The sequence below is a fragment of the Pezoporus wallicus genome, unplaced genomic scaffold (assembly GCF_028554395.1).
Source record: "Pezoporus wallicus isolate ANWC-B61680 ecotype Strahan unplaced genomic scaffold, APGP_CSIRO_Pwel_v1 contig_2910, whole genome shotgun sequence".
NCBI lineage: Eukaryota > Metazoa > Chordata > Aves > Psittaciformes > Psittacidae > Pezoporus > Pezoporus wallicus.
Window position 1 is genome coordinate 790,175 of NW_026642858.1, and position 26,163 is coordinate 816,337.

At 37.9% G+C, this 26,163-nt stretch overlaps 1 protein-coding gene across 1 annotated transcript in view; it reads right to left on the bottom strand.

Moving 5' to 3' along the window:
- Window positions 1-2,160: 2,160 nt before the first annotated feature.
- Window positions 2,161-26,163, bottom strand: part of FOCAD (focadhesin) — a 97,255-nt gene continuing 73,252 nt past the window's right edge. The window contains exons 27-44 of the mRNA XM_057432914.1: window positions 24,757-24,995; window positions 22,967-23,056; window positions 20,315-20,462; window positions 18,344-18,463; window positions 17,216-17,338; window positions 16,559-16,636; window positions 16,090-16,161; window positions 15,829-15,931; window positions 14,605-14,685; window positions 13,391-13,519; window positions 10,359-10,474; window positions 8,905-9,162; window positions 8,171-8,260; window positions 6,851-7,028; window positions 5,160-5,257; window positions 4,087-4,338; window positions 2,901-2,976; window positions 2,161-2,354 (exon numbers count right to left, since the gene is read on the bottom strand). Coding sequence (XP_057288897.1) covers window positions 2,281-2,354; window positions 2,901-2,976; window positions 4,087-4,338; window positions 5,160-5,257; window positions 6,851-7,028; window positions 8,171-8,260; window positions 8,905-9,162; window positions 10,359-10,474; window positions 13,391-13,519; window positions 14,605-14,685; window positions 15,829-15,931; window positions 16,090-16,161; window positions 16,559-16,636; window positions 17,216-17,338; window positions 18,344-18,463; window positions 20,315-20,462; window positions 22,967-23,056; window positions 24,757-24,995 — 2,325 coding nt within the window. The 3' untranslated portion in view covers window positions 2,161-2,280. The remainder of the gene's footprint in view (window positions 2,355-2,900; window positions 2,977-4,086; window positions 4,339-5,159; window positions 5,258-6,850; window positions 7,029-8,170; window positions 8,261-8,904; window positions 9,163-10,358; window positions 10,475-13,390; window positions 13,520-14,604; window positions 14,686-15,828; window positions 15,932-16,089; window positions 16,162-16,558; window positions 16,637-17,215; window positions 17,339-18,343; window positions 18,464-20,314; window positions 20,463-22,966; window positions 23,057-24,756; window positions 24,996-26,163) is intronic.

A 26,163-nucleotide genomic window follows, 5' to 3' on the forward strand; every position in this document is an offset into this window, starting at 1 on the left:
CACCACAGCTCTGGGAACTGACCAGCACTTCCAGTTCATGCTGTTTGTCATACTTTGTGCATTGGTGTACAAGCATTTCAGTTACACTCCTAAACCACAGTGCTCCCTGGATCTGCGTGAGCATTGCCACCTTCTGGTAGTGCTATGACGTCTCTTGGCCTACCATCTGTAAGCCAAGATATGTAATACCTACTGTGTATCAGTATAGTTTAATTCGGAGGTTTATATACTGTTCTGCTATGCAAACTAAAACACAGCATGTGTGCATTACCCAGAGATAATCTTTAAAATAAGGCAAATTTTAAAGTGAATTAAAAGGCTAACACGCATGCAAACTCAGGTGAGTAATGGTGTAACTTAGCCTGAAACTGCACCAGAGATTAAGAAAGCCAAATATGTCACATTTTCATTGTGCAGAGGCTACTTAGGAGTGAACACAAATGTAAATGTCATGAGACACTGACTCTGTGACAACTGCTTGTAAGTCAATCCTTCTGTATATTCACCTTTAGACTTGTCTTCTCAGTATATAGCTGCATACAGAGCAGTAAATTATCATTACTATACACTAATTTGGGAATACAAGTAAGTACTGCGTTAATCCTCCACACATCTAATGTCTGAAGAAATGTCTGATTACTGTGGTAATCTCATTGCCATAGAATCACAGAATCATAGAATAGTTAGGGTCGGAAAGGACCTTAAGATCAGCAAGTTCCAACCCCCCTGCCATGGGCAGGGACACCTCACACTAAACCATGCCACCCAAGGCTCTGTTCAACCTGGCCTTGAACACCGCCAGAGATGGAGCATTCACAACCTCCCTGGGCAGCTCATTCCAGTGCCTCACCACACTCACAGTGAAGAATTTCCTCCTTATATCCAATCTAAACTTCCCCTGTTTAAGTTTTAACCCATTACCCCTTGTCCTCTCACTACAGTCTCTAATGAAGAGTCCCTCCCCAGCATCCCTATAGGCTCCCTTCAGATACTCGAAGGCTGCTATGAGGCCATCCCACAGTAAACTTCTTAAGAGTGGTGAGAAAAGGTGAGAAAACCCCATAAAGAAGTCAGATGAGAATTTCTTCCACAGAATATGTTATCCATCCTGAAATTAAGAGAATTCCTGCATTGGGTGGTGACTCCAGATTGTAGGGTGGTAACGTTTCATGCAAACTGGTCAAAATCAACAATACTCTCATTAGTATTGCTTTGGAAGACATTCAGTGACCAGTACCCAGGCAATTATATTCAGTTAATTTTTGTCTACACTAGTGAGGATTACTAAATACAAAACCACTTTTAAGGTCTGTCTTAGGAAGACTGCAAAGTAGAAAGTTTCTCTATTCCTTCATAAAGAGAAAATTTTTTAATAAGGAAAGTGTCAGGGGCTACCCTGCTTAAGCTGACAAAGGCTGAAAAAAGTTGCTATACTGTCACTTTTGCCTAGAGGCAGAGAAAAGCTCTCCTTATGTGCAAATGAGAATAAACGAGACAAGAACAGTCATAAGTGGAAAGGAAACTGCAGCTGCCCTGGAGCAGCCATTAGAATCATTGATTTATTTCCATTATCTTGTTTTGTTTCAATGATCTTGATACAGCTGTTGCAAAATGGACAAGCATATCACCCATTTCATAAACCACACTCAGGTTATATAACTTCAGTGTGCTGAAAAGTGTTCAATGTATCTTCTCGCACTACTGTGCAAGAGCATCATGATGTAACTAAAAAAAGGGTTATCACTTAAAAAATAATGCTAATTCAGAAGTCTGTTACACTAAAACATACTTCAGTCATTAGGCTGAATCCAAACTTTTAATTTTTTTCAGTCATTCTTATTAACAAGCTTCCATGAGTTTTTCAGAATGCAACTTCTGAGGCTCCCCAGGTGTCACCGAAACAATACAACTGAAACAACTGAATGCATATTTCTCATTCAGCTTCAGCACAGCGCAAACCACGCTAAGTAGTCTGTACAAGACGACCACCCCACCAGTGAAAAAAACAAGTACTGTTTTTTATCTTGCGAGTCTTCAAAAGAAGGTAAAATAATTAAACCAAACCAAACCAACCAAAAAACCAACCAACCAACCAACCAACCAAACCCCCACTCCAAAAAACAACAAGAAAAAAAAAAAGCAACAAAAAAACACCCCCACAAAGCCAAGACCTCATGATAGGAAACCTCTTTGAAACTGGTCTTCTTGATGCCTGAGTAATGCTATTATGCTTTCAAAGGATGTGCATTTTTCTTCATGGGATAAGATAACACTTTGCAGCTACCATCTATAAGCTCTGGTCCACACTGCTTTCTTCCTGAACTCTGGAACAGATCTCAAGGCCAGAACTGTAACTGTGAAGACAAGGACAAATTACATTAATTTGTGCAGTCCAGAAAGGACATTATTCTCCCTAGTCATTTTACTAACACAGGTATAGATTCAGTTCTCCTTTTCCTGAATCTTTTAATGACTTTTCCACTTCCTGGCCTGACAGTTTCTATCCCTTCCCCACAGTACAGTCTTCAGTTGCACCTGAATAAATTGTTATGTGATTGCTATTGTAGTAATGGAGGGTTTCCAAATAATACGTTGCATTTTATTTTTAAAGGTAACTCAAAAATAATTGACAGATCTACCACTTATATACGCTTGTACAGCCATATGTACCTTCGGGTCCTTTGGATCTTTAGTAGTACATTTTAAGTGTCAGCCGATTAAGACAGCAAAAAAAAGATGATACAGGAATGCTGACTTACCTGTGAAGGTTTTCTTAAAGGCAAAATATAGCTCTCCTACACATGCTAACAGTATAGATTCATCTCACTTCTTTTAACAACTGGAATTTGAGCTGTACTGATAGTCATGGAAAAATAAGGACCCAATTAAAAATATCCTACCTTTCAGCAGGTCCATAGAAGATTCTGATAATGCTTCCTTAGGACTTTCCATCATACTGATCAGCCAGTCAATAAACTGAAGATTGAAATATAAAGGAAAAATCTGAATTACAACAGCCTCTGTATCAGAACACCACAAATTCTTTCAATTTTTGCAGCTAAACTCACAGTTATCTATCAGAGGCAGTGGTCAATCAAGCTTCTGCCCAAACTATCCAAATGCCCTAGAGTACATCTCTCTGTCAGTACAATTTCTCCCACAGCTGGATCTGAAACTCCCTTTGTTCCATCCCATTACCTAAGCAGTAATTCTTTGTAATGAAGACAGAACAGTAAATACTTTCCCTTCATCTTGCCTGTTCATGTCTTTAACATGTTAATATGATCCTTTCTTATCAGGGTCTTGCTCAAATGTTTTACTGCAAATCCTCAGAACTCTTAACTGCCTTTGTCCCTCTTTCGACCTCTCTCATTTTTCATTGTCTTTCCAGCAGCACAGGGTGCCTGGAGGAATGTGGTATCTCAAACTTATCAAGACGATATTCAGGGCATATTCTCAATTCTTTTATTAATTATGCATTTGCATATTAACAGCCCATTCCTGCTTTCCTCCCACATTCTGAATTCTGACTTCACTGGTAACTCTGAGCACAGCTGTGTACAGGAACCAGTCCTTAACAGATTCTGGTTTGCACAAAACAGCTATTCATCTATAGGTTTATAACAATATTTCCACATCTTTCCATCACAAGCAGCCTACAGTAGGGTTGCCAAATTATGTATGATTTTCCACATTTATTTAAAAATTATGCGTGACACACAGTATAAACCATACAGATCTTTGATAGCCCTAAACTGCCACCATGGAGAAGTCCAACTGCAGAGGGTTTGTCGTTCAGTGGTTAGAAGACTGACTTGCTACCATCACCTGTCAACTCTCCTATCCCATCTGTATCCTCTTAAGAGTTTGACTCCCAAAACTGTAATGATTTTTGTTCTTTGCAATTCTCACATACTACTTGAGAAACTACATTCATATCTGATTACAAATAAAGAAAAACAAGATCACAAGTCACATGCAATAGATACAGAGAAAATACCTATTTCACTTTAGACTTGAGCTGACTACTAAAACCAGGGTGTTTTCTGACCCTTGGAAAATGCTTACTACTACATGAAATTTTACCTTCTGTGTTTGTTCTTTCCAAGGCTCTTTGGCCAGCAAAAGGCAAATGCTGCTTGGAAGGAGAGTGAGAGTCTCTTGCACAGCAAGCTTGTCAATGGGGTGCTTGCCAATGTGATCCTCAGATAATTCTGGTAATGCTGCTTGCTGCTTCCACAGTAACCAGTTAGCAGTGAGGCCAAGCAGTAATGGTGCACCATGGTCAGCCCAGGCCACCACAGACGCTGCGAACAGCCACAGGAGAAAATCTATGAACTAAAAAAGAAAAAAGCAAAAATGCAAACTGAAAATCCAGATGATGGCTTGCTCTTTAAAACAAACATCTGAAAATTCAGCTAACATCCAAAATGCAAGAAATAAATATATCTTAATATTCTTTTACACTTGAAGAAACATAAGCATTTTTCTGAACTCCCAATCAAACTAAAATGTCTACAGAAAAAAAAAAAAGCAAAACCACACTTCTAAAAATCATTGTTTAGATTAATGCTGATACACATTTCATTTAAAATGGGGAAATAACTTCTTTACAGCACGCTGACTATTAAGGGAAATTAGAGATGGTCACCCTTGTGGTGCTACAAATAGCTGGGAAATATTGAGGCAATGTAATGAATGCTTTTTTGATCTAAACAGCATCTTGTTTTATGTCCCCAACCAGAACAGCTGAACAGATGTAAGAATAAGCAGCTGTTTGTTGTACAATAAACAATATGAGTTCCCTAAAACTGTACAAAACCTCTTAGAAACAGCAGCTGCACAGTTCTGAACTGCTTAGATATTTCTACTGGTGAATTCCAATTTCTCCTTTATTTTTTCTAAATACAGTAAATTTCAAGTAATGATTTCTTATAGTTGCCTTTAGCTTCTATCATAATTTAAAGGCCATGGTTATTTTAAAGTATGAGCTTTAAATACATATACATTTACAAAAATTAAGAGTTCCTCTATGGAGGTAAGATGACAGCCACCTAAAATATAAAAGCATGGGGAACGCTACTTATTGCTGAGCTATAATTTGAAATACATCGAAACCTCTTTTCCTGAAAGCTGCAAATTATTTTCACCGTATGTACCTCTTTAAGATTGACATTTTCTAAGGGTCTTGACTTGTACGCTAAATTTCTGATGTAGCCCATCAGCTCTAGCATCCAGTCCATTCTTTTCAGCACTCCTAGAAGGAGAGCAAGAACACTGATTCACATGAAACACTGGAATGAAACATTTTTTCATTAAAAAGCAAGCACAGGGTATCACTATAGCAACAAAGCACTGACTGTGGAAGAACAATGATCATGAATACCACTATCACATTTGATTCATGGTTGCCACTGACAGAAGGAATGTGGGCAATTAAACAGTACAAACCCTTTGCTTATAATGCAAGCAACGGACTGTACACATAGAAAAAGGAATGCTAAGCAATAATTATTTCACTTGACAGCCTGCAGGTCCCATTAACCCAGTCTGCATATAGGACCACTACAGAATCTTAAAGCCTCCCTGAATTTTTTGTCACAGTACTTCATTTAAGTCTAGAACTGATGTCACTGTACATTGGGCCACAATGTGGGGAGTGCTGTGAAAATCCTTCTACAGTGCAGAGAGGACCAGTAAAATACATATAAAGGCATATAAATAAAATCAACCCTTAACCTAGTGATTCTGCTGCCCAAAACCTGTTCTGCCTCCTACAAGTTAGTAACAGTCTTCACCTTTGAAACCACATTACGTCATACACTACCATTTCCTTGTACTCTTTACATGCTGCCTCCTCTTATACGCAAAGAAGCCTCACTTCACACATTCAAAACCCACTACTGTTTGAAGTTCTTCAACACAGTTTGCAGCTAAGCATCCAGCAATATAATGCTTTGAAGCAGTTCTGTGAACACTGCCAGCCAAAGATCTTTCTGCTATGAAAATGAGAAAATCTCATTCTTGCTTCTCTCTGTTGTTTCTTCCTCCTTTATCTTCCTATGTGATTTTACTAGTTCTCTTGCTTCAGCGCTTTATCAGAGCCTTAGCTGACCCAGTCCAGCACATTAATCCACCAGATACTATCTGATGTGGTTCAAAGATGCAGAAGGGCAATGTTTTCTGTGTCGACTCACTACAAGAAGCTCAGAAAAACAAGCAATCTCCTTGGTTCAACCTGTCTCATGGTAACACACCCCTACCTACTGTGTCACTCACTGGTAATTCAGTTACTAGATCTGACAGTTATCAGCGCTGCACTATGACTTGTCTCCAGTGTGCCACATACATTTCTAACACTATCGTACACTGAAAGTCTATGAATATTAGGAGATATGGATCTAGTCAAAGCTAGATTAAAATCTAGGCTGCAAACCACTCGTCTGACATAAATAACTTTTAGCTAATCCACAGAAACGAAGAACTGGAGAAAAACATAAAAGCAATGTTTGACACAAGTATTTGACACAAGTATTTGACACAAGTATTTGACACAAGTATTTGACACAAGTATTTGACACAAGTATTTGACACAAGTATTTGACACAAGTATTTGACACAAGTATTTGACACAAGTATTTTTTTCAAATTCTTTCCACATTCTGAATTCTGACTTTAGTGGTATTTGAAGAGTATTTGAAGAGCATAAAAATTCTGAAGACTGAGTAGTTTCTAGTATGGCGAAATCTGGAAACTCTTGGGTTAAACCATCTTAAAATTATTAAACTCTGCATAGATACATCAGTATCTATTAATTTTGTTACCGATTCTTCTTTAAGCCTGACCTTACCTGTATTTTCATGGCTTACAACACGAGCATGATAGAAACTATGCAACAGCATCCATGAAATATTTTCTTTCTTGTGATATACTGCCACAGTATCAATCACAGCATGCAAATTCATTAGAGGCAGTTTGCCTTGAGAAATTAAATACACTTTCATGAATGTGGCCTTCTCTATATTGCTCTGCAAATGCAATTAAAAAACTTGTTAGATAAAAATGTACCTTTCTCATGGAAACAACAGACGCCATATTCCCTTTTATAGAAAAAGGGAAGAAAATATTTAATTATCTAGCCAGCTCATTTTGATTCAAGAAAAATTACAAAACAAAAGACAGTACATATTAATTTTATGTGCTTGTAAATAATCCAGCAAAGTACAACTCAGTATATTTTTACTGTTTTCATACTGCTTTAAATTTTATATTTCCCTTTAAATTGTAATGAGCCAGCCTGACAGTTCTGGATAGGCAAGTCTTCCTGCAAAGACAGATTCACTGCAGTGACAAAAATGGTTTTCTTAAATGGCATTTTCCAGTATGGAAATAAGAGCTCAAAGATATAAGGAAATGACAGTTCAGCTTCCCTAACTATTTAAATGCTTGATTCTCTAGTGAATCTGCCAGTAAACAGCACAAAATAGTTTTATATCATGGATTTTTTTATAACAACCTCATTTAAAAACATCAAGTTCTTCCACACATCATTTCCTTAGCACTTCAGCTGCTAAGAGAATTCCACTGCTAATTGATTCCACTGGTGAGCTAGAAGCTAAAAGCTTTCCATTCTGTTGTTATTCTTAATCATCCTGTCCACCAGGAACCATTCTGACTGTGAACACAAATATAGCACAGTAAGTCAAGAATGAAAAGCTGTTCAGTCAAAGTATTTCACATTTTTAACAGAAGTGAGGCTCCACCAATTTAAGCACATCTAAACACTGGGATGCATTTACAGTCTGTTTCAGGTAAGTGGTTATGTTAACCAAAAAGGACTATGATCTGCTGTTTTCACTGGTCTGGGATTCAGAAGATCTAACAGCATTAATGTTCTGCTAACAGACCCCTCCCTGAACTTGACCAAGTAGCTTAAGACTCCGCAGTTCAAAGCTCCATGTGAAATCTCCCTAGAGAAAGTTTTGGATATGAACTCTTACAACCTTTCTTCTCCCTGCTGCCTGCAAAATCAAAGCCAGAACACTCTTACTTGCATGGCACCTAATCTATGCTCCCAATGAGTTAAAACACTCTGGTGACCATAAAAATGGTAAGGCATGCTTGTTTCACATGGTTTGATGGTGAAAGACCAGAAGTAAAACATAATTACCTGAGAAATCTGGACAATGCGATCAATCTCTGAAACAGCCATTTCTGAGATACACTTTGCTACACTGACATACATCTCCAGTTCACTTCTCTGGAAACAGAAAAGCAAATGCATGTTGAGATGTAAAATTCCAGGTTTCTTCATCATTAAAACTGGTGAGTCTAGGAACTTTGTTAATTATCATGATGAACATTTAATCTAGTCTCCAGCCCTGTTCTACTTATCCTATTTAAGAAATTCTGTATTTGCTAGGGTCTTCAATGTGCTTCATTAATAAATAATAATGGTATCTGAAAATTTCCAAAGACTCAGTTTTACTTTTGATGGAAAAATGCCCTTCTTCCTTGAAGATATTTTCTGTAGCTAGATAGTTTTTTTTAAATCACTGTGAGAAGCTGAATCTTCTGTGAGGAAACCCCCCCCCCCCCAAGCTTTCTGGTTGTATTCTGCTTCTTTTTCAGTACCATTTATTTCAGTATTCATACTGTATTTTTCCATTACCAAATCATTTATGAGGGAAAAGTGTACATTAAATTTGTTTCACAACTCAGTCATTCTAAAGAATATCTGAAAGCAACTTAAATTGAAATGACACAGGCATCTTGACTACTATCACTAAAATTTTACATCTACTTCATATGTAAAAATCTGATGAGTCAGTGCAAAAAGATGGGACTTAACATCACTAAAAATATCCAGTTACAATGTTCATACCTCTCATGATTATTCCTTACCCGAACCTCATTTGGTAGAAGTTTAAATATTTTCTCCACAGCCTTGCACAGAAAGCTCCAGCAGTACTGGGCAAGGTCTGGAAGTTTCATTGCTTGCATAAGACCCTGTAAAACACACTGGCAAATTTCTGGTTTTTTTCTGTGGTTCACTCCAAATTGTTGTATCAGAAACACTTCTATAAAAGACTGTAGTTTGTCTTCTGCAACATGTTTCATCCAGAGAGAGAGTGACAAGAAAAGGTATTTCTGGGTTTTCATCTGAAAAAGAAAAACTTCTCCTTAGTTTCAGATTCTAGCTCTTTAATGACCTTCAACTACTGTTACAAGGGATGAAATTACACAAAAGTAACTCAAACCACTCAGAAAAGCATTCAAAGTCATAAATACTTCTCGACTCTTACTCCCTCTTTTGATGACTTGCTTGAATTAATAAAACGTACAAACATGTCAATATCCTATTTTCCTTAAAAACTTTTCAATGAATCTTACATCTCTGTACTGGCAGGACAACTGTTATTTCCCTACATGGTGCCCAGCACATTCCTACATAAAGCACAGGGACTGACTAGACAACCAAGGACAGATGTATGGTACCCCTAGCACCATTAACACTGCTATCTATCAAGGAAGTATAAATAATTGCTTTAGAGGAATCCAAAGTTTACACTTTCTGTTGCCAAGCTCATTTTGTGACCTTTAACGCCCACTGCAGTGAGAAACTGGTGCTCATCTTTTGTTTGGTACCTTATCAATAATGTATCTTAAAATTGCCACCAAGTGTTTGTGTATCTGTGAAGACTAATTAATTAAAAATTACAAGACAAAAATACCCCTTGAAGTACTAGAAAGGTCACAGAAATCCTGATCCTCAACTTGTATAAACTGAGAGAACTGCAAGTGTACCATGGGATTTAGGGAGATTGATATAGTGTGTCATCGTGTCCACGTTTTACTTCTGTAAGAAGAACTGCACTATAGTGGAGGGCAGGACCAAATCTGATTACACTATAGGCTAGTCTACTGACTGTCTACAGAATTAATTCAAGAAGTAACACATTTGACTAGATCAAGAGACACTGCTGGAAGAAACAGGGAAGATTTTGGACAGATAGATGGGAAGTTTTTCTAAGACTATAAATTCATATAATAAAACCCACTTTTTCTCCCCTCATGCTGTGGCTTCTTACATCTCCAAGTTATCAGAACCAGGAGAAGAGAGAGAAGAAAAAAAGTCTTAAGCAATCTAAGTGAAACCAGTGTAGCAGATCTTAAGTCTGCTTTGAATTTCAAGGCCCCAGAATAGCCTTTCTCTCTCTGTAAATACTGCCTAAACAGTATTTCTGCAGAATTCTGAACCCAGCAATCCCTTTTGGCTGTGACATCGTAAACATCATCACTGATCAATCTTATAGAAAAGAGGTGCTGAGCTCCCATAAATTTTCTGACATACATACACTGAGACTGTAGACAAGGGGAGATGCCACCCACATCCCCAAAAGCATTGCGGCATTTTGAGATGACTGGGCTTGTGTCACTGCCAGCTGAAGGCAGAGATGTTTTACCTCATCACCTATAGCAGAAGAAAACAAACAGATGTTATGAAGAAATTATTTTCACTTTAAATTGTTCTCAAATCATATAATAAAGAAGCATTATTGTTCTACTACAGCACGACATTAAAATCTCATTTTCTAGAGATGCTAGTAAAGCTTGTAACACATACATGTTAGAAGTCTCCTCTTACCATTCATGCACTTTCAGCAAGAAATCTCCGGACTTGACCAAATTAATTTCAATTCACTCGAGAATAAAAATATGGGAGTGATAAGAAAAGTAAGAGTAAAAAAGAAATTCCTGCCAAATAAAGAGAAGATTTAATCTACAGCAGGAGAACTGAGTCAAGTATTCCTTCCTGTTGAATGTAGGAGTAAATAGCATTTGTTCACATTTCTGCTCTTCCATGTACCCCATATTCATCTAAGTGTGTCACAGAACAGAGGTTAGTAAATGTTACTGCTATGGGTTCTTGGTTGCAGCATTTTCCAGATTAACACATGGGAAGATCTTACTGTGCCTTGAGATTATGATGGTTATGGGATCCTTACTGGTTTCTCTTAAAGTCACCTTAATGACTGGTACAGCCTGTTTCGTAATAGAATCACTAGTCATAAATATGTTGAAGAGCTACTTTGAGCAATGGCATGGCTTCCATACAGTTCATGATTGCTATAGCAACATAAGGACAAACAATTTAAGTATTATACCAGCATTCGACCCATTAGACAGAAGATATATTACTGTTAAATGTCAGCATAAAACTTATATTGCAAGGTAAAATTTTCTTTCAGTAATGAAAGTGGCAATCCATATAGCATGACTTTTATAAAGTTTACCAACATTAGTGCATGAACAAAGCAAAGATTTAAGAGTCTATCATCAGGCTCTTTGAAATATAGTATCTTATATGAAAAGTCATTTGCAGAATGTGGAAAAGGGTGAGATTGTTACAAGATACTTTGGTAGCCAATTCAAGAATTACCTCTCACTAATTTGGACTGCTAAGACCCAGATTATGATTTGCTTATGACTGTTCAGTGCAGATCTCTACTGAAAAACAATCAGGTACTACTTCAATCACATGACATTGTTTCTGCTCAGCAACAACTGCAATAAACCTTATGAGATGGGAAAGCAAACTTTTGTCTTTAATATGTTTACAGATGAACAAATCTTCATCTAGAATTTGTGAAACATTTAAAGCTCACAAAGAGACATAAATTCTCAGACATGAATAACAGTAACCTAGAGAATCTGAGAAATTGATCATATAATCTAATTTTCATTAAAAAAAAAAAATTCTGTTCCAGAAAAACTGTTAGAGTGCCACATTTCCAGGTGGACTGTTAGGTCATGATACAATTCTTCTGCATTATGCTTTCCAGCACAACTTGAAAATTGCTCACTAGCACACAGCAAGACTTACTTCTGAATGCATATATAATCACAGAATCATAGAATTCTCTGGGTTGGAAAGGACCTTAATCATCAAGTCCCAACCCCATGCCATGCCTCACACTAGACCATTTCACCCAAAACTCTGTCCAACCTGGAAGGGTGTGCAAATTTCACACCACTACACAGGCACAGTCAAGAGAAATTATGCATAAAAAAATGTAGGCTGCGATGCTGTTTGAAGTCAACAAAACCAGCCATAAATGCCAATGTACTGTTTTTTCTGGAATTCCCCTGATTTACAAAATGAAGACTCCTAAGTGAAAAACAGAAATAAGAAAATCCCCCATTCATTTAACAAGTTTCAGCTATTCATAAGGTTGCACACAAATTTGCGTCAGCATGGACTCAGTATAGAAAATTCTTTCACTTATTCTTACGAAAGACTGTACAATCAATTGCAAGAATACCAAGTAGAACAGAAGCTGCAGTTCAAGTACAAGAAAAAAAATTTAATACGTAGCTAACCTTTCCTGTATCTAGCACATAGTTGATCCTCACAGGATAGTTCAATGATTTCCATATAATACATACTAATAATTATATAATAATATACATAATACATAACAACATAATATAGTAATTATATAATATATATATCTATATTATACAAGCACTATGTATAAGTAAAATAAACACCGTAAAGGAATAAGAACAATCTTCCATATCCTGGGCTCTGCAGCACATCAATTTAAACACAACAGCACTTGCCCAACCTACAAGGCCAGTAATAACAGTTGCATAGATCAGCAGAAACAAAACTTAGTGGAACCAAACAGGGACTATGGAACTTTGCACAGTAGTTTGTTGGTTTTTTTTAAGGAAATGCGTTTGAAACGCAAACACCTCTTATCAAATAAAACAGGCACCGACAGATATCCTGAGTAGAAAAGTATTACACAAGCTTTCCAACACAACACTTCAGCATCAGAGCTACTCTCCAACACAAAGAAAAATACTCTTAGAAGCACTGACAACACCACGGTCATGATGGAAAAAGGGATATGCTTTTCTCCGTCACACAGTGTAATTTAGCAAAAAAAGTGTATTTCACACCAGTGACAGAAAGATGAACTACAGAGCAGTTCAAACTGGTGATAAAGCTGCCTGCAGCCTCTAACACCGGTATTAGACCAGCATTTAGCAGGTACTGAAAATAAGATACAATTAGTTAAGTTTCATGAGGGGCTCTTCTTACTGTTCCAATGAAAAATTTGATCCAAATTCACCAGCATTTTAGGGAACTTTTAATACTGCTCAAAATTCCCATCTCTGGTCTTCTGCATTGTAACAAAATGTCCAGATAGTGATCACAAATATATGCTTGCAAAGATTAAAAAGTTGGTCTTCAAAGTATAGTAAACACTCCAATCCCTGCAGTAACTTCAAGTCCTGAAGTGGGCTCTAAAGTGAAAGCTGTGTCAGTAAAGAAGTTCTGTGACAAGTACAAAAGACTGAAAACTATTAACCTTACCAAAGTTTAATCTCATCAAAGGAGAAAGAATGGATGCCCAGTTTACAGGTGGATACTGATGATTTTCTCCAACTGATGCAATGGGTGCCAGGGCTACTTTTACCAGCTCAGATGGGACAGATTCAGGGCCTACAACAGAAGATCCAATCATAGTCTGAATTTCATACACACACATTTCGCTAAGCAGCTCAGGGAAAATGTGTTAACACTGCACTGAAGACCAATACGCAATAAAGAACTGAAAAGCATTATAAAATTAGTTATATCTTTTTATATTTTAAACTATCTCTTGCTTATAATCAACAATTGTATTTTTAACATTAATGTCATATCACAAAAAGCTTCTTGTTAATAACAAATAGAAACTTTTCTTGAGTTAATTTACAGATTAATTACAGCTAATCCTCATCTGACAGGACCATATTTTTACTTTTGTTAGGAGAATAGCAAAGTTTCTGGATACTGCCCTCCTTCCCCATCCTGTAGGTACAGGCCACAAAAACTGTCAAACAGATGCTAACTTTTGTTATGTACTGTGTTACTTAAATACAGGGATTCAGCTCAGTCCTGCTGGAGGCAAGGCATGGGCTCCTAAGGCATGGGAGTTTCTACCTCCACTGAAAGCAAAGCCTGCTTCATAGGACAGCAGTGAGCTCACTTAAATCCACACAGGAATAATCTCCTCTGCTTTATGCCCCTTAACACTGTACTTGGAGACATCTTTTTACTACCACTCCTCAGGTAAGAGGATATTTTCTTCAGGTTCCTCTGCATTTATCAGACAGAAGTAACCTATTTGAATACTGATCTGTTACAGAGAATCTTAACTTCAGATCACTGAAATAAGGGGCAGCATCAAGTTTGCCTGATGATGGAGTGTTCCTGATGATACAGAGGAACACTTAAAGTTATCTGATTTTCATTCCAACAGAGAAGATTCATTCTCTCACAGACACAGAGAGAAGGGGAAATGGAAAGGGTTTAAAAACTCATGAAAATCCAGGGGAGAAAACTAAAGCATAACTACATAATTCTACCTTATCTTTTTACGTGTTATTCAATTTTTTGTTTAGACATTAAATATCCCACACTAATGAAGTTCAAATTAGTATTTAGAAAAGTTCTGGCAAAAAAAAAAAAGCAGGTTATTAGGGTCACCTTCTATACTCATAACAAATTTCCCAGTGGGACACTGTAGTTTGATCCCTTCTTACCTTTTTTCCCACTTTCAATGGCAAAGTCAATGGCTGCCCTAATAAAGCTGTTTTCAGGCAAGTAGCCAAAATCTGGAGGAACTGTGAAGACAAAAAGTCTCTTTATATACTAGACCATGTTAGCAAAAATTACATACTTCAACTCCCATGTAAATTCAAAGACCAAGTTGAGCTATGTTTGGCCTAATTCTGTAGGTGACTCAAAGCGTTTAGACCACAAGATAGATGTATTGGCCTTTTCACTAAGGCAAGTTAAACGTTTGTGTTGGTGAGAGGTGCCAGGTCAAAAAAACCCAAATTCATTGACCAACTGAAATACCAGTGACAAGAACTTTCTTAATATTTATCAGCTACTAGGCTTTAAAAAGGAGAGCTTCAAAACCTTAGTAAGTTTAATACAACAGAGACATTCCGTATCCACATAATCACAGGCACATGTGCCATGATTATACAAAAGTAGAAATTCCAAGAATCATTCTTCTGAGGATATTTATCTACATTTCATATTTTTCCAACTTGGTTCACACTGAAGGGAACAGCTTCCACTTCATTAGTTCCCTCCTATTACTGGTACTTCATCAATGGTTTAATTCTGCCTTAATTTTACCAAGGGATATTGAAACAACATCAGAGGTAATGATGTGTTGACAGAATATAAATTTCTATCCTAATTGGTACACTGAAAGGGTACAGAACAGTAGTTTTTGACTTCAGCTAAACAGAGCAGATCTCTTTTAGAAAAATACTTTTAAAAAGTCACTTGCTCTTGTTATGGATCAGTTTTTAATTCTTGGCTTTTTATATTGGAAGAAGTACTAAAAAAAATAAATACATATATATAAAAAGTAGATTAATCAGTTCTCAGGGCATAGATACTGTATATGTCAAACACGTGCCATATGCAGCATAAAACTTCTTTACAGTTTATTCTATAAAACAACAAAGACAGAAGCAATATACAAATTTGAATAGAACAACTCAGAACCCTATTTTGATACTGCAAGTAAAAGCAGGTGCGGGGAATTCTGTTCAGCACACTGATTCCTGCTTCATGTTCCAACCTTTATGCATGGCACACAGGACCATGACACCCATTAAAAAGCTGTCATGTCATTTAGTAGGGCTTCAGGGCATAGCCTGTATTATCTGATGTGTCCCTTGCTGCCTTTTTAGCTAGGTGCTACCTCTATATGTCCTTTAAGCAGCAATAATAAAGCATCTTACCTGATGCCCTGTTCTGGGTAGAAGACAAACAGGACATATGAAGGCGTCCCAAAAGTCCTGCTGCATTTGTCTGAAGGCCAATCTGCCCTGAAAGACTGATTATCTGTTAAGGCAATAAATGACTAGTTAGGCAGAGTTCCCTACATTGCCTCACTCAAGCTGGACACAGACATTACGCAGTTTCTTTAAGCAGATTTGGCCTGGTTGGTTGAGGTGTCACAGTACAGTATCCAAAGCAGGAAACAGAGGCTACTTTCTTACCTGTGTAAGGGTTCTGATGACTTCATTCAGCTTACTTTGAAACTGGGAGGACTGAATTCTCTCAGCTTTCAGCTGCCAAAGAAAACAAAAAAAGGGGGGGGGAGTGAATTTTATAAAGGAGAGAAAGAAAAAACAAAACACAGAGCAAGTGCTGAAAAGAGATTACATTAGCACACATGCCTTTTTGTGGAGGAGTTGAGGATAAAAGAAGAAAACCTACATGGCTGTAAGCTTCTCCCCTCTGGTACTGCACATGGGCCATATTATGGGAGAATGGAAGAGACCCCCATTTTACACGTTGTAATTCTATCCCACTTGGTTTATACTCAACATGACTCAGTAGTGCATAAACATGATGCCCTGGTATATAATCCCTTCTCTAAGGATGCAGAAGACATCATTCCAACTTACCTTCTAGACAAATTTCTGGAAGAGATAAAGGTTATCATTTGCTTGCATGCTCTCTCACCTGTATCATGCCTCCTTCAGAGCCCACCAGTGCAACCAGCCCACTGACAGCAGCCAGACGCTGCATTGTTGGAGAACCCTAGAAGCGTAATTCAGGATAAGCAAGTCAATGTGGTCACACACAATACTGTAGGACAAAACACCTGTTTCTTCCAACTTAAAAACCATGAGTCTTGTCACTTGTACACCTCTCATTCCAACTACCTTTTCAGCTGCAGTCTTTACGTGTAAGTTTAGAGTTTGATTTCAAACACTTTTTGTTACAATGAGGTAAATTAAAATTATTACAACAACTGAGTCACTATATTCACCGTTCTGTTAGTTTAACTATGTTAAGTAGCACCTAATTTCACAAGGCATCTTCACTTAATAACCTAGATTTTACCCTTGGATGTTCTTCCAAATTAGTAAAGATGTACAAATTATGATCTCATTAAGATAAGCACATGCAGAAGAGAAACATTTGGTTTTAAACTTTGGCAAACAGCCCAAAGATGTATTTTTGCTTCCAAATATCAAAAAACATGTTTGGATAGTCCTAACTTTTCCTAGCATCACTCCTGCAGAAGGCAAGGAAAATGATGTCCCTACTGTTCGTTTAAAATATGCACTCTCCCTCTTCCCGCAAAAAACAGGATATGAATTCCAGCTCCTTTACCTCTGCAAGCACAAGTTTTATCCAGGCTGGCATTAGCCTGTTACTCAGGTCTTCAGCCTTTCCATGACCACAAGCTGACAATCCATGTACTATCGCACCAAGAGCTAAAGCAAAGCCATGGGTCTACAAGATGAAAAAGACACATTAAAAAACAGATCTTCAAAATTATTCTGTAATCTTTTAAATACTTATTGAAACATCAATTATTGTTTATCAATAATTAGAAGCAATGTCTTCATATAAAATACTGGATACATTCTTATTTCAAGTATTTTCTCATATCAAGTAACATAGTATTTTCTGACATTAATTACTGATCTTTGGCACATGGATTGATCTGGAGCCTTTATTTTAGAGCACTTTCTGATACAAAGAAAAAATCTGCAGCAAAGGTAACTTGTTCTGACTTCTTGTTTTCCACATAAACATTCTAAACAGTTGGTTAGTATAATAACAGGCTTTGACTCAAAATGGTTGCTTTGGGGTTTTTTGGTTTGTTTCTCTTTTTTTTTTTGAGATTTTATGCTTGTTTGTTTGTTGGGTTTGTTTTTTTTTTGGTTGTTTTTTTCCCCACTAGCAAGCATGTTACTTGCATTACTTACATGCACTGTAATGTGGAGATAATGGAAATTATTTTTGGAATTTTTAGAGGGTAACATTAAGACACTAGGGATGAAACAGACACCTGGGGAAAGCTGTGGTTAGGATGCACTGTCTGGAGGCTAGGGGAAAGCAAAAATTCAGAAGAGCACAGTAGATGTATTTTCCTGGTAAGAAAAAGAATCTGAAGAAACATGTTATAAAGGGGACAAAAACTGGCACAATGCAGAGACTAAAGACATGAGTAACTCAGAAGTACCAACTTCCCTTCTAAATGCAATCAAACCTATAAAATCTATTTTTTTTTCACTGTCTGGTAATAGCTATACACCTGTAGACAATGCATCAGTGGATCAAGTGGTAGCCTTGGTTATTGCATGGTATGCGCAACACGCTCAGTGTTAGTTAATGCTAAAAGTTAATCAACATGATTTTCTTGGACGTTATAGTATGGATAAAGCAGTATCCAATATCAAATAGATCAGAGAAAACCAGAACTAAACCAAAACCCAAGCACTAAACTATGACCTGCTGGTTATTTTCAACTAAGGTCCGTAGCTTGTTCATGGCCTCCTCAGCCTCATGTGCTTCTATGATGCCAACACTGAAAGCAGAGACACAGGAACAGGCCACAGAATAGGCAAGTACCTGAAAAATAAAAATATTTAATTCTGTTAACTGGTGACTGATCACATCCACTGTAGCAATATGCGCTTGGAGCAATGTGCTAGCATGATAAAATGCTATGACGTTTTCTATTTCTAATTTCAGATGTTGATATCCTCTCTGAAAGATTCTTTATTGACACCATCATGAAACAAATGCAGCTAAAGCTTGAAAGTACTTCTGGTTTTATGTAGGCCAAACTCTTGGTCTTCCACACAAATCTTGTTATTCTTCTCAACACAAGTGTCTGATTGTTATTTATATGAGCATACACATCCTGTGATCCTATCAGGGCTACAAGCAGGTCCACAAGGCCAGAAGATGAATGTGTAGTAGAACTGTCTCCCACACACAGTGCACTACTACCCTTATGTCCTTGCAGAAGGATTCACAAGTGACACTGCTTTTCTGTTCCTCAGACTTTGATGTGAAGAAAATGAAGTCTGAATTTTCAACTGCGCCAACTGTTTTACATCCTTTGCTAAGCAACAGAACAACACATGGTTTTAAATGAACTTAAATACTGTGCAGGAGTGACAACAAACTGACTTAGAACAAGTAATGCTCAGATTGTACCTCTTGTGGCAGCACGGCAAAGTTACCTCTCAAGTACAGGATTACATCCCAGTCACTTACAGCTCTCAAAGAGCCTCGTGCATCTCATAAATATAGTAGTATTCATCCTATGGTGCTGGTCAAATTTTACTCATGTGATTATCTGTACAGTTCCTTCAGAGGCTTTAACTGAAAAGGGTAAGTTTTGCTTCTCTTCCAAAGTATCTAACGATATTAAACATCTGCTGCCTTTAATCTCAGAAGTTGCTGTAGTGAACCCAGTTTAAGTTCAGGAAAGCACTTTGAGATCTCTGAGGAGAGATAAATGATTTCATAGCTGTAAACCATTTTAATGCATGAACCATAAACTGCAAAACTTTAATCCCCAACATACACGTACTGCCAAAAAAATTAAACTTCATGAATGAAGACCTTTAATAAAGAGCGTTCAGAGTAGTACCAAGGGAGAAAAAGAATAACAGTAACAATCTCTGCTAGCTCCCTTAGAAAAAAACAGAAGATTAAGCAATTCAGTTTTTCAGATGCTGCAGGCTTACATACATCAGGTACAGGGTTGCTTCTTTTTTCATGCAAAACACCTGCTTACTGATTCTTGGTTTCTGTTGTAAACTCCAGTTTCATCAGTTTTCCTTCTTAAGTTTTATGTCAACAAGTTTACAGACTTAGTGCACAGACGACATCAAAACTTACAGGACAATTATCTTGGCAACATAAACTGAAACAGATGTGCAAACTTAGCAGAAGTCAGTTTAACTCTTCAAAACATAGAAAGAAAACAGCACATGGGGCCATAGCAACATTCACAAGAGCAAGATTCACATTAGCTAGAGACAGCAGCTTTCAAAGAAGGAAACACAGACATATGAAAGGAGGAAGTATTCAGAGGCTCTCTCTGACAGTAACTTACTATCTGCTTTCTAGTAGATCAGATGAGCAGTAAGCTGAATATTAGAGAAACCCATATCCAGTTACTTGAGACTAACTTTCAATCTGAGGTTAAGGAATTAAGTAAGCACTTGAAAGAATGATGTCTTAACTTTTTAGGCAGTTTCTTAATGCTTGTGCAGGATTACAGATTATTCTATTATTATTATCACTGTCTTATTCAGCAGATATAAAACCATATATTGTGAAAGAAATAACAGAAACCAAGTATTCCAGTACCACAGGTATAAAGCTTCAGTAAAAGTCTATAGTTATTAAAGGGAAGCAACAAAGTAAAAGAAAGTTTATAGTTTACAATAAAATATGTCATACCTCTTGGACCCATCTACTTTGGTCCTCACTGCTGTCCAGGTATTTGCAGAGTTTTCTCAATGAAGCAGAAACATGCACTCGTGACTCTGTTTGGTTACTGTGACTCATAATTGACAGAACAAGTCCTACCCCCAAAATACATCCAGTGCTTAATGAGAAGACAAAAGAAAAAGGATTAAGTATGATGTGGCAAGTATGGCCATGCCTGATAATTAGCTCTGTAGGTAATTACTACTACAGTCAATTTTACAGGTGTTTTTTATTTCACACATTGGTGGATGCTTTTCAGGAGACACAGAATGAAAAAACAGCATAAAAAGGAAATGTGTATTAAAAATAATAAATCCTATACACAGAGCTTTGATATTTCTTCTTCTGAAGAAATTTCTTGTGGTCCCTGAAGAACCAATAGCCCCATCAACAAGCACATCGACTGGTAGGAATAAGTACGGATCCAAACTTCTACGTTTGATTTATACCGACATCCCAAACTCTGATATCCCAGTTAAAAATACTAATTGCAGGCCCACTGGCTGTATTATGGTCCATTGCTCTCAGATTCCTGAAAGGGGAGGAGTGCAGGGGGGGTGAGTGAGCAGCTGCGTGGTACTTAGCTGCCAGCTGGATTCAAACCGTGACAGTCCCTTTTTTGCACCCAACGGGTACTAAAATCAGCATAGGTAACAGCGGACAAGCTTCAGCAGGGCAGACATATTCAGCAAAACTAACGGCCTGATGCTGAGGATACTTAAAATTGCAACAAGAAGAACATAAATTCTTGTATATGATTTAATAGGGCTGCTGGCATGAACAGCTTCACAGTCCCTGCCTGTTTTTCAGATTTGATGAGAATTTCCATTCTAGACCAGAGAACTCTTAACTAAATTCAGTGCCTGTACTCCCACAGCATTTCAGTTTCCACAGGTCATCAGTCATAATACTGAAAACTTGTGTTAAATATTCTCAGTTGTGGCTGCCATGATGAGATACCAAAAGCATAGCAGATACTCACTGCCCTGAAGATAATCTCTCACTGACATGCATATACTATAGTTTAAAGAAGCATCTTTTATCTGAAGATGATTTTCCCCTCATGCATCTCCCTGAGCATGCTGATTTCAGCCACCCTATGTAGCAAGCAGTCAAATAAATGAGACTAGGATCTTAAGCATTCTTCTAAGCTTCAGCTATCCAACTTAAAAAGAAAGAAACTTCTGAAATCAACTTTGGTCATATTTGTAAGTTAATGTTTTTCAGCAACTGGGGATGAAGAAGATAAGCATGCCTTGACTTGGACTGGTGTCTTGGCAATGGTGTCTCTTTTTCCAGCAAAGACGAGGAAACAAACTTTTGGAATCAATATTTTTAAGTAACTGGCATATCTGAATTAATGAACAGTCAACAAAATAAGGACATGGCTTACACAGCAAGTTCTATACACAATTTTACACTATTGTTTGGTGACAAAAATACTCATGTGCAGATAAGATGAGCAGCCCTGCTCCTAGAATTGCTGGTATCTTCCCACTGCCTCTGAGCAAGACTGTGCAGTTCTCTATACATGCCCGTGTTTTTTACCAGTGCATTGGCAGGGATTAGCTGTATTAGTCATTGATTCTTTTCACCTCATAGTAGGGACTGTATGGAAAAGAAAAAAACCCTGTGTGTGTAAATACAGGCACATATGCATACACTCACGTATGTTCATATATAAATATTATACATCTATTTATATATGGACACACTCACCTAGAAGAGACGGTACAAAAAGGAATAAACCAGCAGAAACATCCTGAAATTCAAGAAGCACCAACTCACAGTCCTGCACCTGGCAACAGACAGGCTGGGACCAGAGGGTCTGGACAACAGTTCTTGGTTGATAGTGCTGGCACTGAAGGGCAACAAGCTGAGTCACGGTCAAACATGGACCCAGGCAGTGATGAGGGCTAGCAGTACTGGGTGAAGACATCAATAAAACTGAACAATTTCACAGAGGCATTGAGGCTGGAGACTTTGCATGACAGCAGAGGCTGTGGGACCACAGCTAGTTCATCTGTGAAAAGGGATGGCTTTGGGGGCACCCAGCAGCTTCTGTGACACTGACAGTACTCACGGCCAGGTTGGATAGAGCCATTGGTGACATGGTCTAAGGTGAGGTGTACCTGCCCATGGCAGGGGGTCGGAATCTGACGATCTTAAGGACCTTTCCAAGCATAACCATTCTATGATTCTATGACCGAGGAGACGTAGCTGGGCTCTTGCACGGTGAGAGGCTGAGAGGCAGTGGGTGCGCAAGCTGAAACATCAGATGTTCACACGGGCATAAGGGCAGCCCCAAAGTGGAGCCAGGGCCTAGAGATACACTATCTCCAGTCTTGCAGGTTTCAAACATTGACTGTAAAGACGTGGGCAATGCAGTCATGTACTGTAAAGTCACGACTGTAAAGTCCATGGGCAAATGTTTAGGGAGGGCATGTACCTCAAAGCCCTTGCCAGCCTGCACAAGTTGGTGATTCTATGTAAGTACTCAGCACAGACTCTCTTCTTACCCTATTCCTATACTCGTCTGTGCAAAATTAGGGAATACAAGCATAAACTGAAGAAGTGGATCTCAAAAACAATAAAATATCTTCTCTAATGAAGCAAATTCACCTGTACTCCAGACTAGTGTCAAAGCAGGAGTCTTCCAGTGCATCCAGGGACTTCATTAGAACCAAGTTCATTTGCTGACCAGATACATCACTACAAAAACAAAACAGAAACAAACAAACAAACAAACAAAAAATCCAAAACACAGCTCTGCTCTTTAAACCATACAGGATATTAAATCTCCTGCTGAGACTGAAAGTGCCAGTAAATAGTTCTTTTCTTCCCGTAACAGGTTCTGGTACTAGTCTGTAAGAAAACTGTATGACTGGTCATGAGTTTGTTTATATGAATGTGACACACATATACAAATTATAAAAACACAGCACAAGGGGTAACGGGTTAAAACTTAAACAGGGGAAGTTTAGATTGGATATAAGGAGGAAATTCTTTCCTGTTAGGGTGGTGAGGCACTGGAATGGGTTGCCCAGGGAGGTTGTGAATGCTCCATCCCTGGCAGTGTTCAAGACCAGGTTGGACAAGGCCTTGGGTGATATGGTTTAGTGTGAGGTGTCCCTGCCCATGGCAGGGGGGTTGGAACTTAATGGTCTTAAGGTCCTTTCCAACCCTAACTATTCTATGATTCTATGATTAAGACCTTAACTGGCAATCATTATTGCTACAGCTCCCAGCATCCACGATTTGTAGAACATGCCTGACAGAAGGAGGAGGTTACTGATGGAACTTGATCAGAAAATGCATGATATTTTAAGATACCGTCTTCATCAATCTCTCTTGCCATCTCGTTGCTTATCTTACTGATTAAAAAAAAAAAAAGGCATTTACATCTCACTCCAAAGACATCACAGGGACTCCCTCCTACAAAACACATAGTTCTTAATGACCAGGACACTAATGCAAACTAACTCTATGACTTGGTATTAGTTATAACTACATCCCCACAAGTTTTGCTGTTGTAAGTCAGTGTTTGGAAGGATGTCTGAGATTAAGTTGTGAAATTATACAGGGCAACAGAAGAGCGGCTGAGTCACAGGCAACACGGCATCAAGATGCCAGAGCACAAAGATTAGAACAGAACAGCGCTGCACAGTGTTTTAACAAAGGCAGGTGTGTTGGAAACATTAGCCTCACTAAGCAAATTAACAACTGACAGCCAAATTCGTCTGACACCTGTGCTTGTGCATCAATTAAACATTTATTACAGGTATACAAGCAGACAGAATCCCTAGTGGCAAAGAAGCTGGAGGAGTATAAAGCCAAACCTGCTTCTCAATTTTTCTGGAATCATCAAAAGTTTGCAACTGTAGCTAACCCTTCTGTAAAGAAGGCCTTTTTTACTAACTTCAGAACATTGCTTTGTTGCCGACGTAGCTGTTAACAGCACACCTTATGGACAGTCCATTACTTCCTGTAGCTCCATTACCATATGCATAACTCACATGATATAAGTGGACACTATCACGTCTCCAGAGCACCTCTAAGAAAGGAATGGATGAGAACTGTGAATTATTTTACAATTAAGTCTCCTACAGCAGCTAGTCCTGCTTTAAAGTGTATGTGTGGCGCTTCCAGGTGACTGTTTTGCGCAAGTATCCAAGGATGTTATGAAAATTAATCATTCATACTGAAAGAATGGCAAAATATCCAGGATAGCACCGGGGCAGGGGGTGGTGAAGACTGGTAATAAAAGATACCTTTTAAGAAATGTTGCAAAGCCCCACAAGACTCATTTGCCTATGACCTGTATATACTTTGAATTCCTCAGAACTTAAGACTATATGCAGGAAAAAGAAGAAAGCTATTTGCACACCTACATTACATATGGTAATTGTTACCTGACTTTTTCTTCATACAAACGTGAGATAAACATCCCCAGCCCAAGGCCCATGTGGATTTGAACAGCTTGAGACTCATCAGCATTTCGTTTTCCAGGCAACCTGTCAGTCAGCATATTCAGGACATCCTCAACCTTCTCCTTCCATGATACAATGAAAACTGGCACCAGGAGAGACAAAGCAGTGGCTGCACAGGAACGAGCTATACTACTGGCAGTATTTTCACCTGAATAGGATTTCTATAAAAACATAAAAAGGATTTTTATTTTCCTTTCTTCTTGGGAGAGGGAAATAAAATTCTTTTCCAGGTAGTAACACTCAAAACCTCAGGAATTTAAAATAAATACCTATACAGCAAACAGTGTCACAGACGTATTGCAATCTGTCAATAAATGATGTTTCATGGAATTGCTTAGGGTAACTTTTCCATTTGCCTTACCTTGTAAAAGCTTAAAACTAGGGTATTGCAGAATATAATTTTTAAGTGAAGACTGCTAAGCATGACATTGTAAATAATGGATAAGGCAGGGTGAATTTAATAGCTACCCTACAGATAAATACATTGGTCTATTTGACTTTTCAACTTCCTTGTTAAAATATCCAGCAGGGTGATCAGAAGGGCAAACAGAAACCAGCAATGATATTAATGTACTTGGGTAATTACAACACACCAAGGATTTAATGAGTCAAAAAAAGCACTAACTTAAAAGCACCTAGGATGACAAAATGTCATAATACCATGCAAGATAACAGGTAGAGATGCTTTCCAGAAGGAAGATCCATTACGAAGGTTTTTAATTCCTTTCCATTTTGAAATGGAAAATCCATACAGCTACCTCTACTTATATAGCAATGAACTGATTCTAAGTAACAGCCTAATGTATATTTATTACTTCCACATGCAAGTCTGAAAAGGAGCAGAAAAAAAATCCCGTCAGGATTCAAGGCACCCTGTAGAACAGCAATTTCTATTGTGTGCCTTAAGAGTTTTACAAATGTAAGATTTAAATTTATTTATTTTTAAACAGAGTGAATTTTACAATTGCATCATCACATTGTTCCATCTCAAAACCACCTTTGTTAAACAGCATTATTTTCAAAGGCAGAAGTCACAGAACAATTCAGCAAGAACTGCTAGTGCCAAGCAAGTAGTTGAATCTCTTTATGTCCAACCAGTCTAGCATTAATTTAACACTATATTTGATTTGGTAATCTACATCCCCTATCAGCGATGGCAGGGGCCCTGTGCCATGAAATAAGAATCACTGGCTCCATAACGATTAGGTTTTGAGAAAGGTATGCATTTCAGAGCTCTGAGGAATGGTGTCACAATCACTCCAGCATTTGATAATGTGGTCTGAGGAGAGCCTATTCACATTAGAAGGTTTTACTTTGTATATACATGCC